We start from the raw sequence: 18,261 nt of genomic DNA on the forward strand, positions 1-18,261 counted from the left end.
TTGATACAAATTTAAATATATTTACATACACAGCCCTGATTGGTGGATAGGATAATCTAGACCATACAATTAGGATACTAATTTAATAGAATCTCTATGGTCTAGACACTAGAGCCTACCCGACATACCCCTTCAAAGTAGGAGGATACATATGCAAATAAAAGATGGCTAGTCATTGGTCAGAAAAATCTGATCAGATTGTGATGTCAGGTTGTGGGCCAAAAACACCATCCCACCTGAACAGGCTGAAATTCCAGGCATACACTAGAAGGGCATTATCATAATTTTCACAATTTCCAAGTGTTATTTCGACCTCATAGTGTAGAAATATAATTTTAAAAAACAACAGGAAATTAAATGTTTGACTGCACTGCGCCTTTAAAGTTGGTAAATACAATGCTGGCATTAGCGATGCTATTTCACTCCCTCACTCCCGCACAACACGCTTAAGGCCACACGCAGACCTTGGAGCTGGGGTCGAAGACGGAACCGTTGCCACAGGTGTTGAGGTGGGTGTTGCCATGGGCGCACATGTAGAAGGTGGTGATGTCGTCTGGGTTGGCGTAGATGCCATCAGGCTTGCCGTTGCAGAAACCTGTCCCAGGGGCGTGGGTGGTGACGGTGGTGGTGGTGGGGCGTGTGGTGGTGACTGAGCCAGGTTTGGGGGTGGTGGTAGGGGGCAGAGGGGGTAGTTCTGGATGGGAGGAAAAATAAAAGGAGAGCGGGTTTTACTATGAAAGACAGAGCTGAGGTGATGAAACAGTGATGACATTTCGTAACATTATTTAATCTGACTGGATTTATCATAGTGGCCCATCACACAGTGGGATAATCTGGTCTAGTAGGTGGTCCATTTCAGATTACACTTCAGTTTTTGAATATCAGGTTTGCTCCTTCACTAAAACTTCAGACTTACTGATGTCAAGAAGGTTGCGCAGGTGTCCCATCAGAGGGTGGTTGCCCTCAGCGCAGAACTGGTTGGCGAAGTCATCAAGATCCAGGGCCCACACGAAGGCACCGCCAAATTTGTTGTCCTTCATGTAGCGGACCTGTGGGATCGAATGAGGAGACAGCGGTAGATAGACAGAGACATAGAGAGAGAGGGTGCATATATTTAGAGGATATGTCACAGAAGTTTTATTAAACCTTAAGTATCGTACCAGACTTTTTGTTGACCACTTTAATGACTATGGGCAAAAATATTTTCATATCTAAATTACTATATTATGTTAACTGATTAGGTGAAATGACCTTGGTCTCATAGCTCTGCCTGGAGTCGAATCCAACCCACTCATTGCCCTTGTAGGCATAGGGAACCATCTGGTCTGCAATCATCTCAACTGTTGCGCCATTTATAAAGGTGCAGATCTTAACAAACACACAAAAAGGGAGTTTGTTTAGTGAAAAACTCATGCAAAGGTCTCCGTTGTACAGCATATTTGGAATAACAATGAAAAACTGATATCTAACTTTGCTTAACATTTTGGTCTTGCGTGAATGAATGTTTTGGCCCCCAGCTCTCACCTCATAGTAGGCCCAGAAGCCGGCCTCGCGGGTGTAGGGCCCTGCGGAGGCAGGGCCACTGGCTGGTGCTCCAACGCTGGTGTCAGATGATGTCAGACGGAAGGTACGACCATAGGTGGCGAAGCCCATGTTCAGCTTCTCCACTGGGGTGCCATTGTCTCTCCAGTACTTCATGGCGTAGTCCTGAGAGAGAAAGAGGGGAGGTAGAGGGATGGAGGGATGGATGGAGAGAGAAGTGAGAAATGTAGCAAGTACTTCAGCAGTGCTAGGGCATTTATTGTTGTAGAACAGCACCCGAAAGTAAAGTGGCACTATGCTTTTTCTATCATGGTGAAAATGTGTAGCAAATGTCATGATTATACCACACCATGATAAGCAAATAACATCAGCAAATCTGTTTGATGTTTTAAACCTATTTTCTTTTATAAAGATGGAATGACAAGGGTTTTAAACATACTACTTGCATACTATGGGTTTACAATAATATCATTATACATACTGATAAAGATTCTGTCAGTCTGTGTGTTATTTTTCCTTACAGTGTTGAAGTAGATAAGATCTCCCTCGTCATGAGCACCGCGGTACAGGGGGCTGTTGTGTCCAGTGAATTGCTCCCAAGTTCCGTGGAAGTCGTAAGTCATCACATTGATGAAGTCCAGAGTCCTGGAGACGTACACACAAACAGACACACAAACTATAACCACTGAGAACAGAAATGTCACCTAAAAACTGTTTCTAAAGCTCCATAGCTATTTAAACTGATTGACCTCTGCAGGAAACATTCATATTCAAAAAAGCCGTCAGACTCACTTGGCGACCTCAGCAATCTCATATCCAGCATCGATGGTTCCCTTCCCAGCGGGCACGGCAGCGGTCAGCATGAGCTGGGCATTGCCAGTGGACTTGGCCTCAGCTGCGTAGGCTGCCACGAGCTCCTGTATAACACACACACAAAACATCATGGGTCAGAGAGGGTTGGAGATACACAGTAAAGACGTATTATGGGGAACCATAGGAGCTGGGCAAAATATCTGAATAGTATGCCTCCAGTATGCTAGTGAATAAGAAGAGTTTCTTTTCTTTGGTAAAGCTCTTTGAATGCCTGGAAAAGCACTATATACATCCAAGCCATTATTTATCTACATTACTACCATTGAGTAATAACTGTAGTGGAGGAGCCACACCCACTTGGCAGAGCAGAGTGAACCTCTTCTTGTCCTCTGGGGGGCTCCCTCTGGACCCGGGGTACTCCCAGTCCAGATCCAGACCGTCAAAGCCGTGAGTTCTCAGGAAGCTGATGGACGACTGGATGAATGTCTGACGGTTGGCAGCATTATTCACCATGATGGAGAACCTGAAGAGAGGAAGAATGTTTAATCATGAGTCTGCATTACAATACACCATATGGTTTCTAAATACTACCTACTAATGTACTACTTCCACAGATATACTACTAGCTAATCTCTCATGGACAAACTAGGTAAACATAAATTGAGCATCTGACCAAATTACACGAGATTTTAGTTCTGGGTTAACTGAGAGTTTGCTACTACAACACCATGATGGAACACCTGAGAGATGATCAAGGTTTTGTCAGGACGCCATAATATAATACACCGTATAGTTGCTAAAGTGTGCTAAAAGTAAATTAGCACAGATACCAGTGGTCATATAGTACTGATAGTCATGATCAAAGTTATCTTGACAAAAGCACTTTGAACCGCATCCTATCTTCACTGAAAACATGATAGTTGTGTGATTTCACGTGCCCTAGTATATTTAGGTCCGCTGTAGCTCAGTTGGTAGAGCATGGCGCTTGCAACGCCAGAGTTGTGGGTTTGTTTCCCACGGGGGGCCAGTATGAAAATGTATGTACTCACTAACTGTAAGTCGCTCTGGATAAGAGCGTCTGCTAAATGACTAAAATGTAAATGTATAGTTAACACACACATCTCACAAATACTATGATACAGTAGATACAGTTGCAGATAATCTAAGTAAGCCAAATGTATGGTGCGTTTCATAGCCCTGTAGCGTGACTAAGGGAGGTACTCACTGGGAAGAACCAAAGTTCCATCCTCCAACGGCCAGCAGAGTCTTAAGATGAGGATTCCTGCAGAGAGACGGCAAAGAGAGGAGGGGTTGAGATTATTCATCAATGTTGTATATGAGTACATTGATAATTCTGCAAGTGGCTGCTAAAAACAAGCTCCAGTTCAGAGGAGTGATTAAACACCAGTTAAACTACATTCCAAATTATGCAACACCAACACTAATAAGTTGTAAAGCGAGCCACTTACTTGGCCTTCAAGGCGTTGAAGGACTTGTAGAGGACGTCATCGTTCCACTCGTAGGTGACCAGCTCGTTGCGGTGGTTGAGGATGGAGAAAGCATAGATCAGGTGAGTGCACAGGTGGGCGTCCACATTCTCGGGCCTGTACTTCCCTTTGTCTTGTCTGTACTGAGACCAGTTGGTGAAGTAGCACACCATCTTGGGAGAGGCAGCAGCTACGGTGGAATCTGAGGTGGAAGCACCCAACTGGCACAGCACCAGGCACAAGCCTAGAGAGAGAGAGAGTTTTAAAAGGCAAAGCAAATGTCTATGTAAATAGCCCCAAAAACGTTTATGTCAAAGCATATAATTTTACTAGAACATTAAAGGCAGTGATAGTGCCTGGTGTAAACTATGGAGTCATAGTCACCTGCTAAGATTGTCAGTTTAGACATCTTGACTTCTGTTCGATACGAGACAAAGAGAGAAGGAGAGAGTGTAAGAGATAGAGTGAGAGACAGACAGAGAGATATTTTCACCAATGATACTTGGACCTGTCATCATGATATTTACAGTTGGTTATGCCAGCATGGAACAGATGCAAGGTTTTGAATATTACCTGCTCACTACAGACAGAACAACAATAAACTACCACCACTCACATCTCCCCATTAAATTAACCTGACCCACTGCACTGCACAGGGTACTGTCCTAAACAAGTGCCACAGTTTTGAAATAATAATTCAATAATAATTTGTGCATTCACTGACTCTCATTAGTACATTGATTTAGTTCGATTATTTAGTAAACTAAATTAGCAATGTCCTTAGATTCCCACAAAATCCTTTCCAATAGCGATACTGCATCAGTTGTTGTCAGAATGCAATACAAATAATATGAATAGCCAGAGACTAAAGATATACAGACCAAGACATTGAAAGCAACATTGGCTAGCAACTGAAACAAAATTGCTACTATCATCGAAGGCACATTTATCCAATTACACAATGAATCAAGTTGGTCCTAATATGACCAGGGAAACTGTCAGCTGTGACTAGTGAGTTTCCTTCTGAGCTTACCGTGAGAACTTCAACGATGAATGAGTCAGTGATGAGAAGTTTGGTCTGGCTTTTTATGTAGTTTATCCAAGGGTGGGTGGGCCCCCATGGAACCAAATCAGATAAGTACAGAAGAGTATGGACTGGGGTGGTGATTAATTTATGACAGGCCAGGTAATGTACAGTACTCAGCTCAGAAATGCAAAACAAGACAGATAAGACACTAACCACATAAGAAGACACATAACCTGAGCATAAACAGATAAACAATAGTGCACATTAGATTGGTAATGTTGTATTTCTATTCATTTCCCATTTTAGTAGAGATTTTGAGGTCAAAGTAATTCATATGAAGCATCTACACTTTGAGAATGTCCATTCTGTGTTTGCAAAACAATGTTATGTACAGTATAAAAAAACTGTAGCTGGGATTGTACACTGATTGTACAAAACATTAGGAACACCTTCGTAATATTGACTTGCACCCCCTTTTGCCCTCAGAACAGCCTCAATTCGTCGGCACATGGACATGTCGAAAGCACTCCACAGGGATGCTGGCCCATGTTGACCACAATGCTTCCCACAGTTGTCAAGTTGGCTGGATGTCCTTTGGGTGTTGGACCATTCTTGATACACACAGGAAACTGTTGAGTGTGAAAAACCCAGCAGCGTTGCAGTTCTTGACACACTCAAACCGGTGCGCCTGGCACCTACTACCCTTCCCTGTTCAAAGGCACTTAAATCTTTTGTATTGTCCATTCACCCTCTGAATGGCACACATACACAATCCATGTCTCAATCGTCTCAAAGCTTAAGTGGTTAAACATCCTTCTTTAACCTGTCTCCTCCCCTTCATCTACACTGATTAAAGTAGATTTAACAGGTAATATCAATAAGGGATCATAGCTTTCACCTGGATTCCTCTGGTCAGTCTATGTCATGGAAAGAGCAGGTGATCCTAATGTTTTGTACACTGTGTATATTTAGCATTTAGAACAATTTTGATCATAATTGGCACAACTATCCATTTGCTGGAATTATGCGAACACATTAATTAGTCATATTATGTGCATGTTGCCAAGGTTGATAATAATAATCATCATTTGTTTAGATTATGCTACCTGTGTCCCGAGCTGTCAAAAACAGCTAAACATTTAAATAGTTGACCCTTCTCAAATGTATTATGGCATATCTGATTATCTTTGATCCAGCAGGTTCATATCTGTACTGAATTACATATTTAAAAAAAAAACTTAATTTTTAAACTTTGATCTCTTATGATAACGATATGAATTTCTGGCAGTGGTTTGTTGGGGAAAATTGGTTAAGTCACTGCCATGTGTTTTTGGCAGGTGCCTTGGAGCAAAGTTTACTTGGATATTTAATGTCAGCAAAATTGTAGTTTTGTTGGCGCTTTGCTGCGCATGTGCACTCACACATATAATAAAAACAAAACAAAGATTAAATAAAATATATATCTTATGTAATCTTTCACATAAATGACAACATTTACAAATCACTTACTACTGCTGAGACTACTGATTACAGTAATATATAATAAGAGGTGCAACAACCTTTAATAACTGTCTATCAATAAATAATAAGCCTTATGTAAACTGTCCTCGTGGAATATGGCACAGGTTGCAGTGCTGCATTTTTTTTATTTTTTTTATAACATTGACTTGTATAGTTAAGTGACAGCAATGACAGTTCCTTTTAATCATGTTTTTTTGTGTGTGTGTGTGTGTGTGTGTGTGTGTGCAATATCTACATAACAAAACAGTTACTGTGGTGTCTATTTGTAATTTCCTTACATTTTGGGCACTTTATTAAAACAGTGAATGAACACTCAGCTTCAGTCCCCGTGGGATGCATTATGCTATGTACAGGGCTGCATTGTGGCTGTTAACAGCATATTTCACCCACTAGACTTTGTTGATTATAATGAGAGAAATCAATACCACCATGAAGAAGTGTTCACATAAACAGCTGTATTTTATGGTACCCTCATTACTGGGATTTACATTGAAATGTTATGGTAAGTTGATTATTATATTATCTTTACCTGCTAATTAATACCCTTTAGTTTCTTTAGGAATGATTTGATTGAAACAAGTGCCATTTGTACATATGGTAACATGTAATAATAATAATTATTCTGTTGAATTATTTCAAGAAGTGACAAAATATATTGTTTCACCCTAAATGTCTCAGCCTTCTAAACTGTAACATAAATTAATTAGCTACCATGACCTCTTTCGGAGGCCATCTGAATCCTGTAAACGGAAAGCGTGTTATCTACACTGATGTACAAAACATTAGGAACACCTGCTCTTTCCATGACATAGACTGACCAGGTGAATCCAGGTGAAAGCTATGATCCCTTACTGGTGTCACCTGTTAAATCCACTTCAATCAGTGTAGATGAAGGGGAGGAGACATATTTTGTCACTTCTTGAAATAATTCAACAGAATAATTATTATTATTACATGTTACCATATGTACAAATGGCACTTGTTTCAATCAAATCATTCCTACATCACTGGGGCAAAGCTCCCTGCCATCCAGGACCTCTATACCAGGCGGTGTCAGAGGAAGGCCCTCAAAATTGTCAAAGACTCCAGCCACCCTAGTCATAGACTGTTCTCTCTGCTACCGCACGGCAAGCGGTACCGGAGTGCCAAGTCTAGGTCCAAAAGACTTCTCAACAGCTTCTACCCCCAAGCCATAAGACTCCTGAACAGCTAATCATGGCTACCCGGACTATTTGCACTGCCCCCCCACCCCATCCTTTTACGCTGCTGCTACTCTGTTAAGTATTTATGCATAGTCACTTTAACTCTACCCACATGTACATATTACCTCAACTACCTCAACTAGCCGGTGCCCCCGCACATTGACTATGCAACGGTACCCCCCTGTATATATAGCCTCCCTACTGTCACTTTATTTTACTGTATATATAGCCTCCCTACTGTCACTTTATTTTACTTCTGCTCTTTTTTTCTCAACACTTTTTTGTTGTTGTTTTATTCTTACTTTTTTGTTTAAAATAAATGCACTGTTGGTTAAGGGCTGTAAGTAAGCATTTCACTGTAATGTCTGCACCTGTTGTATTCGGCGCATGTGACCAATAAAATTTGATTTGATTTGATTTGAGACAGGTTAAAGAAGGATTTTTAAGCCTTGATACAATTGAGACATGGATTGTGTATGTGTGCCATTCAGACAAAATGTTTAAGTGCCTTTGAACGGGGTATGGTAGTAGGTGCCAGGCGCACATATTGAGTGTGTCAAGAACTGGAACGCTGCTGGATTTTTCACGCTCAACAGTTTCCCGTGTGTATCAAGAATGTTCCACCACCAAAAAGACATCCAGCCAACTTGACACAACTGTGGGAAGCACTGGAGTCAACATGGGCCAGCATCCCTGTGGAATGCTTTCAACACCTTGTAGAGTCCATGCCCCGACAAATTTTTTTATTTTATTTTTTATTTCACCTTTATTTAACCAGGTAAGCCAGTTGAGAACAGGTTCTCATTTACAACTGCGACCTGGCCAAGACAAAGCAAAGTAGTGCAACAAAAACAACACAGAGTTACATATGGGGTAAAAAAAAACATAAAGTCAGAAATACAACAGAAAATATATATACAGTGTGTGCAAATGTAGCAAGTTATGGAGGTAAGGCAATAAATAGGCTATAGTGCAGAATAATTACAATAGTATTAACACTGGAATGCTAGATGTGCAAGAGATTATGTGCAAATAGAGATACTGGGGTGCAAAAGAGCAAATTAAATAACAATATAGGGATGAGGTAGTTGGGTGGGCTAATTTCAGATGGGCTGTGTACAGGTGCAGTGATCGGTAAGGTGCTCTGACAACTGATGCTTAAAGTTATTGAGGGAGATAAGAGTCTCCAGCTTCAGAGATTTTTGCAATTCGTTCCAGTCATTGGCAGCAGAGAACTGGAAGGAATGGCGGCCAAAGGAGGTGTTGGCTTTGGGAATGACCAGTGAGATATACCTGCTGGAGCGTAGACTACGGGTGGGTGCTGCTATGGTGACCAATGAGCTAAGATAAGGCGGGGATTTGCCTAGCAGTGATTTATAGATGGCCTGGAGCCAGTGGGTTTGACGACGAACATGTAGTGAGGACCAGCCAACAAGAGCGTACAGGTCACAGTGGTGGGTAGTGTATGGGGCTTTGGAGACAAAACGGATGGCACTGTGATAGACTACATCCAATTTGCTGAGTAGAGTGTTGGAGGCTATTTTATAAATGACATCGCCGAAGTCAAGGATCGGTAGGATAGTCAGTTTTACGAGGGCATGTTTGGCAGCATGAGTGAAGGAGGCTTTGTTGCGAAATAGGAAGCCGATTCTAGATTTAACTTTGGATTGGATATTCTTTATGTGAGTCTGGAAGTTGAGTTTACAGTCTAACCAGACACCTAGATATTTGTAGTTGTCCACATACTCTAGGTCAGACCCGTCGAGAGTGGTGATTCTAGTCGGGTGGGCGGGTGCTAGCAGCGTTCGATTGAAAAGCATGCATTTAGTTTTACTAGTGTTTAAGAGCAGTTGAAGGCTACTGAAGGATTGTTGTATGGCATTGAAGCTCGTTTGGAGGTTTGTTAACACAGTGTCCAATGAAGGGCCAGATGTATACAAAATGGTGTCGTCTGCGTAGAGGTGGATCTGAGAGTCACCAGCAGCAAGAGCGACATCATTGATATACACGGAGAAAAGTGTCGGCCCAAGAATTGAACCCTGTGGCACCCCCATAGAGACTGCCATAGGTCCAGACAACAGGCCCTCCGATTTGACACACTGAACTCTATCTGAGAAGTAGTTGGTGAACCAGGCGAGGCAGTCATTTGAGAAACCAAGGCTATTTAGTCTGCCAATAAGAATGCGGTGGTTGACAGAGTCGAAAGCCTTGGCCAGGTCGATGAAGACGGCTGCACAGTACTGTCTATTATCAATCGCGGTTATAATATCGTTTAGGACCTTGAGCGTGGCTGAAGTGCACCCGTGACCAGCTCGGAAACCGGATTGCATAGCGGAGAAGGTACGGTGGTATTCGAAATGGTCGATGATCTGTTTATTAACTTGGCTTTCGAATACTTTCGAAAGGCAGGGCAGGATGGATATAGGTCTGTAGCAGTTTGGATCTAGAGTGTCACCCCCTTTGAAGAGGGGGATGACCGCGGCAGCTTTCCAATCTCTGGGGATCTCAGACGTTATGAAAGAGAGGTTGAACAGACTAGTAATAGGGGTTGCGACAATTTCGGCGGCTAGTTTTAGGAAGAAAGGGTCCAGATTGTCTAGCCCAGCTGATTTGTAGGGGTCCAGATTTTGCAGCGCTTTCAAAACATCAGCTGTCTGAATTTGTGTGAAGGAGAAGCGGGGGAGCATGGGCAAGTTGCAGCAGAGGGTGCAGAGTTGGTGGCCGGGTTAGTGGTAGCCAGATGGAAAGCATGGCCAGCTGTAGCAAAATGCTTGTTGAAATTCTCGATTATTGTAGATTTATCGGTGGAGATAGTGTTTCCTAGCCTCAGTGCAGTGGGCAGCTGGGAGGAAGTGCTCTTATTCTCCATGGACTTTACAGTGTCCCAAAACTTTTTGGAGTTAGTGCTACAGGATGCAAATTTCTGTTTGAAAAAGTTAGCCTTTGCTTTCCTGACTGCTTGTGTATATTGGTTCCTAACTTCCCTGAAAAGTTGCATATCGCGGGGGCTTTTTTGATGCTAATGCTGTACGCCACAGGATGTTTTTGTGCTGGTCAAGGGCAGTCAAGTCTGAGGAGAACCAGGGCTATATCGGTTCTTAGTTCTGTATTTTTTTGAATGGGGCATGTTTATTTAAGATTGAGAGGAAATTACTTTTAAGGAACAACCAGGCATCCTCTACTGACGGAATGAGATCTATATCCATCCAGGATACCTGGGCCAGGTCAATTAGGAAGGCCTCCTCGCTAAAGTGTTTTAGGGAGCGTTTGACAGTGATGAGGGTGGTTGTTTGACCGCGGACCCGTTACGGACGCAGGCAATAAGGCAGTGATCGCTGAGATCCTGGTTGAAGACAGCTGAGGTGTATTTAGAGGGTATGTTAGTCAGGATGATATCTATGAGGGTACCCATGTTTAAGGATTTAGGGTTGTACCTGGTAGGTTCGTTGATAATTTGCGTGAGGTTGAGGGCATCTAGCTTGGATTGTAGGATGGCTGGGGTATTAAGCATATCCCAATTTAGGTCACCAAGCAGTACAAACTCAGAGGATAAATGGGGGCAATCAATTCACATATGGTGTCCAGGGCACAGCTGGGGGCTGAGGGGGGTCTGTAGCAAGCGGCAACAGTGAGAGACTTATTTCTGGAAAGGTGGATTTTTAGAAGTAGAAGCTCAAACTGTTTGGGCACAGACCTGGATAGTATGATAGAGCTCTGCAGGCTATCTCTACAGTAGATTGCAACTCCACCCCCCCTTTGGCAGTTCTATCTAGACGGAAAATGTTATAGTTGGGGATGGAAATTTCAGATTTTTTGGTGGCCTTCCTAAGCCAGGATTCAGACACTGCTAGAACATCAGGGTTGGCAGAGTGTGCTAACGCAGTGAATAACTCAAACTTAGGAAGTAGACTTCTGATATTTATGTGCAAGAAACCAAGACTTTTGCGATTACAGAAGTCAACAAATGATAGCTCCTGGGGAGTAGGAGTGATACTGGGGGCTACAGGGCCTGGGTTAGCCTCTACATCACCAGAGGAACAGAGGAGGACTAGAATAAGGATACGGCTAAAGGCTTTAAGAACTGGTCTTCTAGTGCGTTGGGTACATAGAATAAAGGGGGCAGATTTCCGGGTGTTATAGAAAAGATTCAGGGCATTATGTACAGACAAGGATATGGAAGGATATGAGTAAAGTGGAGGTAAACCTAAGCGTTGGGTAACACTGAAAGAGATAGTATCTCTAGAGGCATCAATTGAGTCGGTCTCTGAGTGTATGGGTGGAGGGACAAAAGAGCTAACTAAGGCAGGTTTAGCTAGGCTGTGGGGTCTACAGTGATATAGTACAATTAGAAATAACCGAAACAACAATAAACTAACCATGTTTGGGCTGAGGCTAAACATAAACAGGATGTAGTACCGTAAAAAAAGGAACAGTCCAGCAGATATCAGCTGTATAGCTGAGTTATCATAAGGTCCGGTGGTGAAGTGCTAGTGAGTAAGAGGCCACGGCTAGCGTGTGCTACGTCCGTTTTGTTGTAGCCAGCTGGTAGCGAAGAATCCGGAGTTAAAGGTCCAGTGATTCCGGGCGGAAAAACTGATATGTTCTGGGTCGATAACGCGCAGTGCTGACTGGCCGAATATCCGGTGATCAAAGACCAGTGATTAAAATTAATCCCGCGGAAAAAAATCAAATGTTCTGGGTGAAACACTGCTAGCTGTGGCTAATAGCAAGTAGCTAGTCCAGTAGCTAGTTCAGTTTAGTGAGTAAGCGTGTGCTAACGGGCCAGGGCTAGCAGATGGATGGAATCTTCGTGGTTACGTCGTAACCACATCAGACGATTTCGTCGGCAGACCAGTCGTGTAGGATCGGCGGGGCTCCGTGTCAATACTATGTGGTCCCGTCCGGTTGATAGAGAGGTAGATAGCCGGGAGATGGGCCTAGCTCAGGTTGATTAGCCAGACCACAGCGTCCGATTTGTTGTAGCCAGCTGGTAGCGATTAATCCGGAGTTAAAGGTCCAGTGAATCAGTGATTCCGCGGAAAAACTGATATGTTCTGGGTCGATAACGCGCTGTGCAGACTGGCCGAATATCCGGTGATCAATGTCCAATGATTAAAATTAATCCCGCGGAAAAAAATCCAATGTTCTGGGTGAAAACACCGCTAGCTGTGGCTAATAGCAAATAGCAAGTAGCTAGTTAGCTGGCTAGCTAGTTTCAACTGGAGATTCTAGATTCTAGATAAAGGTAAGTCAATAATAGAATCCGTTCCACATTGAGTGAGGCGGGTTGCAGGAAAGTATATCTTGTAGAAGGATGAAAAGTCTGATAGGGAAATATGTACGAAAAATGTACGAAAATAGGGTATTTACAGGCTATTTACAGACAGACGATAAAAACACAACTGCACTACTTCGCCATCTTGGAACTTTTTCCAAGATTTACCGCTGTTCTGAGGGGAAAAGGGGCTGCAACTCAACATTAGGAAGGTGTTCTTAATGTTTTGTACACTAAGTGTATGTGGAGACATCAGGGTAGTAATAGTAATGGAGCACTTTGGACAAAGGAGTTTATTACTCTCATAATGGCCATTATCTGAGGATAAGTGTTGCCAATGTAACCCATAGCATACACTCTGACTGCTCTGCTACTATGACCATGGGAGAACAGTTTCTCATTTCGCATGTTTTCTGGTAAACATCCAGGTTTGTTGGAATGAAAATATAAAATGTTGTTTTATATTTTAGTCCACGATATTAACTTAGAAATGACTTGGTAAACTGGTAGTAAAATAATATTAGGGCTGTTATGCATCATCTTGTGTGAGATTACTTAACGCCCTAACAATGTGAAGTTCTCTGAGACCAAGTGAAAAGGGCTGAACTACAGTTGTAGTGATTGTGACACATTCTTATATGTCTGTGGTTGTATTTGCAGGGAGGAGAGGGACCGTTGACTAAATGCTTGATATATGCAGTTTAATCATAGCTAATGAAAGTGACAAGCGGACATTACACTGTATGTGCTTTAGTGCTGTGACATGCAGGATGTTTTTCCACAATGAATCACGGGTAACATGTTGAAACATTACAGCACTCTTCAATTTCATGGAAAAATACATTTTACATAAGTGAGCCTGTATATGAAAAAAATAAAAAAAATAATTAAACATGTGGTCCTCTGTAGCTCAGCTGGTAGAGCACGGCGCTTGTAACGCCAAGGTAGTGGGTTCGATCCCCGGGACCACACATACACAAAAAATGTATGAACGCATGACTGTAAGTTGCTTTGGATAAAAGCGTCTGCTAAATGGCTTATTATTATCATTCATAATATGGTCTTGGAATATTGTGAGTATGGTATTCTTTTTAATTGAGGAAGACAGTAGTCAGGCAAATATAAAAGGACAAAATGAAAATAAGTATATTATGTCAAATTTTGCCAGTTGCAGTTCAGGACCAGTTCCTAGGGTAGGTTATTGCCGTTACAGCTTGTTGTTATCAAAGGTTGTTATAGCATTCTAATTAATTGTTCCGACATAGCTAGCAGTCATTCAGGGCCAGTCACAGCACTTGCAGGCATCAATAAAGACCAGGTCAGGCTGGCATCTGTGCAGGTAGGTGTTGCCACGGAAACACTGGAAATAGGTGGTGTTGTCGGAGACGTTGACGTACAGGCCATCTGGGCGTCCGGAGCAGAAGCTGAGGATGGGGTCAGGGGTGGTGGTGGGGGCCCGAGTGGTGGTGGGCTTGGGGGGAAGCCTGGGAGGGAGAAAGGGAAGGAGGGGTGGAGGAAGTGAGGGGAGTGTTAGATGAGATGACATGAAGACCTACCTTTACTGTACTTGACTTAGTGGTTTATAAAAAAAACTTGAATTTAACTTAATGGAACTGAATTTACCCAGAGAGTTGCGGAGATGATTGACAAGAGGGAAGGGACCATCAGCACAGAAAGCACCAGTGAAGTCATCCATGTCCAGAGTCCACACAGAGGCTCCTCCCAGGTTCTTGTTCGTCAGCCAATGGACCTGATGGAGCAAAGAAGACACAGACAGATGTGTAAACATGGACATGGGTATACAGAGAAATTGATTGATTGATGGATAGATTGACTGAGATGTTCCTGGCGTGTACCTTGGCAGCGTAGCTCTCCTTGCTGTCGTAGCCCACCCAGGAGCTGCCCTGGACGGCATATGGGACCTTCTGCTCATCAATCCACTCAACAGTGGCGCTGGAGGTGAAGGAGCAGACCTGGGAGGAGAGAGAAGCATTCTGTTAGCTAATGACAAACAAACAACACAATATGAAGTAGAGTGTTTTGCGATCCGTGGCCTGTATGCTTTGAGTTTGAGAAAAAAGGCCTCATGGATCAAATGTACCTCGTAGTGGGACCAGTATCCTGCTTCGCGGGTGAAGGGGCCGGCATCAGCGGGGCCGTTGGCGGGGGCTCCCAGGCCAGTGTTGGAGGTGGTGAGATGGTAGGTACGGCCGTAGGTGGAGAAACCCATCAGCAGCTTCTCAGCAGGGGCACCGTTGTCCAGCCAGTAGGTCATGGCAGAGTCCTAACACACAGGGACAGGTGGTTAGGACAAGGAAGCTAAGTTGGAGGACATCAACACCAATATTTCCTATATTTAAATAGTTTGTTTACAAGTTTCCTTTATATCATCATGGTCAATAACACAATGGTTTACAAGTACTTCCTGGTTTAATACTCAGCATGGAATAGAATCAATCCTAATAAAACCAAGTGTGTGTTAGTCTTACGACGTTGAAGTGGTAGTGTGTCACTGAGTCGTGGCTGCTGCGGTACAGAGGGCTGTTGTGTCCGGTTGCTCTCTCCCAGTGTCCATGGAAGTCATAGGTCATCACGTTGATGAAGTCCAGAGAGCTGCAGAGACATTTAGAGACAAGTATATGAAGTATAGTGTGTTTGTTGAGTTTGTAAGATTCATGAATTGGATGTATGGTGTTATTCTCTATTATGAGGTTTTCCTTTACTGACTAATTTGTCTTTTTAGATCAAATGGAATTTACCCCAACTCTGGTTTAAAATCAATTGGAAGTGTGTTTGACGAATCTCTTTCAGCCTCAGTCACATTCTGCCTACCTGGCGATCTGGGCCACCTCGTAGCTGGAGTTGATGGTGGGCTGTAGAGCTGCCACGCTGGCAGACAGCAGCAGCTGGGTCAGCCTGGTGTCTTTGGCGTCGTCCTCAAAGGCCTTCTGCAGCTCCTGTAAAGCCATATAGAGACATAACGCTCTGACAGAAAGTAGTAGAAACTATATGGCCCTTCAGCCTGAGCTAACCCTTCAGAAGTTATGGCTCTACAACCATAAATAGTCCCAGAAAATGACAGGAACACATTGAAAGATATTGGTGCAAATCCTCACTCATGTTATAACTGTCAGTAAAAAAAAAAGGTTATGTGCAAGCTTACCCTGACGAGCTCGGTGAACCTCTTCCTGTCTCCATCGGGGCTGCCGTTCTGAGTGGGGTACTCCCAGGCCAGGTTGAGACCGTCAAAGCCGTGGGAACGCAGGTAGTTGATGGCTGACTTGATGAAGGCCTGCCGGCTCTCAGGTTTGGACACCATGCCGATGAATCTGGAGGGGTGGAAGGAGACATAATGTAACCGTTACTCTGGTTGTGAGCCTATACGAAAGGACTGAAACCCAACAGACACAGCAGTCCTCCAGATTAGGACAAAGACTGGGAAACACTATGATAAAAACTTGCAACATTATAATTGATATCTCAGGTGCTGGGTACAAAAAGACAAATCTGCCCAATGTGGAATTGCGCAAAATAATATTGTGATGAACCAATAACAATCATCACTAGACTTACGGGCTGAGTCCTTTGACTGTGCCTCCGACAGACAGCAGAGTCTTCATCATTGGGTTCCTGCAGATCAGAGAGATGAGATGAGGAGTCAAACCTAGTGTTCATCATGAAGTCATCAACTAAGGCCCAACTCTCACTGAAGTCAACGCAGAGTCACTCACACATTCTTCAGGTTGTTGAGGCTATTGTACAATGTTTCGTCGTTCCACTCAATGGGGGCGACCTGGTTGAAGCTGTTGATGGTGGCCAGGCTGTAGATCACATGGGTGCAGAGGAAGGGGTCGATGTTCTCAGGGGTGAACTTCCCACTGCTGGGGCGGTACTGGGCCCAGTTGGTCATGTGGCACACCAGTTTGGTGGAGGTGGCTGAAGGTAGAGGTGGAAAACTATTCAGAGACAGCAGTTCACATTGACCCTTTGGGGTACCTTAAAATAGCAGGCTGGACAATTGTGTTTATTGGGATGCCCTCTTTAATATTCCAAATGCTTATGGGGGATGTGTGGTTTTTGATGCGATTGCCAAGCCTCTTGGGTGTGAACCACAGATTTAGATAGAATACATAATCTATCTCTATGGTCTAAACATGTCAATTGAGAAATGTAAAAATGTTGATGAGGGAAATGCTTACCAATCTGCACCATCAGCAGAAGGCCCAGACCTGAGGAGAGATGACAGTGTTCACATACACTGAATGACCAAGACCCAGAGGTTCATGTTGAAGAATAATGATAAGAATAAGATGAGGATGATGATAATGATTAGAATGACTGAGGAAGCCATTTACCTGCAAGCACAGTGAGTCTGGCCATTGTGTTGTGAAATCAAGTCTGTTAGCCTTAAAAACAATGTACCTGTAAAAATAAATACCAAATAAAACATAAATACATTAGTAGACACACAAACAAAAAAATTAATAAACAAATACTTAAATATAGCTATATAACAACATGTTATAATTATACAATTATAACATTTCATAGAGCAGTTATGTTTTTATGTTGTTAATTCAGATGAAACAAGTTTGTAAATATTAAGTATTGGATACTGTTCGTATTACACAATCCCTAATATTTAGCAATGAACCTATGGTTCTTTAATAGCGAGATAGCAAACAAAGCCAGATTTATGTATGTCCAGACCTAGGTCAAATGTATAAACAATTTCAAATACTTGAGGTGCACTTTACATAACTTGACTGGTACAATTGAATCGATGAAATGGTCCCAAAAGTGCAAACCCCACCCACCCCACAGTGTATTCTATAATGTATTTGAACCAAGTCTGTTACTGCATACAGATGTAGGATCTTTTTTTGATCACTCTTTTGTTGCTGTGAATTTTTGCAGGAAATGCAAACTTGTAGTGTATTTGAGGTTTAAAAAAGCTTCTAAAGTTTGTAATTTCCACTTTGAAATGTCAGACTTCATTTGCCGTAATGAAAAATGTATGTACCCCCTACGAAAAAAGTTAATTTAATTATAATTCACATAATAATTCACATTTCCTGTTGCTGCAGGATTATTTTCCTGCTGTAGCAAACTCGCTCAAATGAATATCCTACATTTGTACACAAACACTCACCCACTCACTGTTAACAAACCTGCTAGATCTCTTCACATGCAATTCATAATTAATAAACACACTTTTATCACTATGTAATCCATGATAAGTAAGGTGCAATATAGTAGGGATATTACCTCTGATATTACAAGGTATGTTACATAAATGAATATAAAGTTACATATTACATTCAGTAAATGAATATAGACGTGACCATGTTACCTTTCTCCACCAGTGACAGAGGGAGAGTTCCTGCAGTATGC

The 18,261-nt window shown here is 42.7% G+C and overlaps 2 protein-coding genes across 2 annotated transcripts; both read right to left on the reverse strand.

The window, feature by feature from the left end:
• Nucleotides 1-268: 268 nt before the first annotated feature.
• LOC121575396 (acidic mammalian chitinase-like) lies at nt 269-4,911 on the reverse strand. Its single transcript, XM_045223045.1, has 11 exons — nt 4,876-4,911; nt 4,227-4,259; nt 3,825-4,086; nt 3,581-3,637; nt 2,713-2,878; nt 2,335-2,459; nt 2,064-2,187; nt 1,525-1,707; nt 1,252-1,368; nt 917-1,049; nt 269-694 (listed from the first exon to the last, which is right to left on the reverse strand). The coding sequence occupies exons 2-11, from the start codon at nt 4,249-4,251 to the stop codon at nt 447-449; spliced, it is 1,440 nt and encodes a 479-aa protein (XP_045078980.1). The 5' UTR covers nt 4,252-4,259; nt 4,876-4,911; the 3' UTR covers nt 269-446.
• An 8,929-nt stretch (nt 4,912-13,840) lies between these two features.
• On the reverse strand, nt 13,841-18,261 carry LOC121575985 (acidic mammalian chitinase). The gene is made up of 12 exons (XM_041889286.2): nt 18,221-18,261; nt 17,223-17,289; nt 17,067-17,096; nt 16,599-16,803; nt 16,441-16,497; nt 16,031-16,196; nt 15,700-15,824; nt 15,357-15,480; nt 14,969-15,151; nt 14,724-14,840; nt 14,491-14,617; nt 13,841-14,351 (listed from the first exon to the last, which is right to left on the reverse strand). The coding sequence occupies exons 2-12, from the start codon at nt 17,245-17,247 to the stop codon at nt 14,140-14,142; spliced, it is 1,371 nt and encodes a 456-aa protein (XP_041745220.2). The 5' UTR covers nt 17,248-17,289; nt 18,221-18,261; the 3' UTR covers nt 13,841-14,139.

The sequence above is a fragment of the Coregonus clupeaformis genome, chromosome 10, assembly GCF_020615455.1.
Source record: "Coregonus clupeaformis isolate EN_2021a chromosome 10, ASM2061545v1, whole genome shotgun sequence".
NCBI classification, from domain to species: domain Eukaryota; kingdom Metazoa; phylum Chordata; class Actinopteri; order Salmoniformes; family Salmonidae; genus Coregonus; species Coregonus clupeaformis.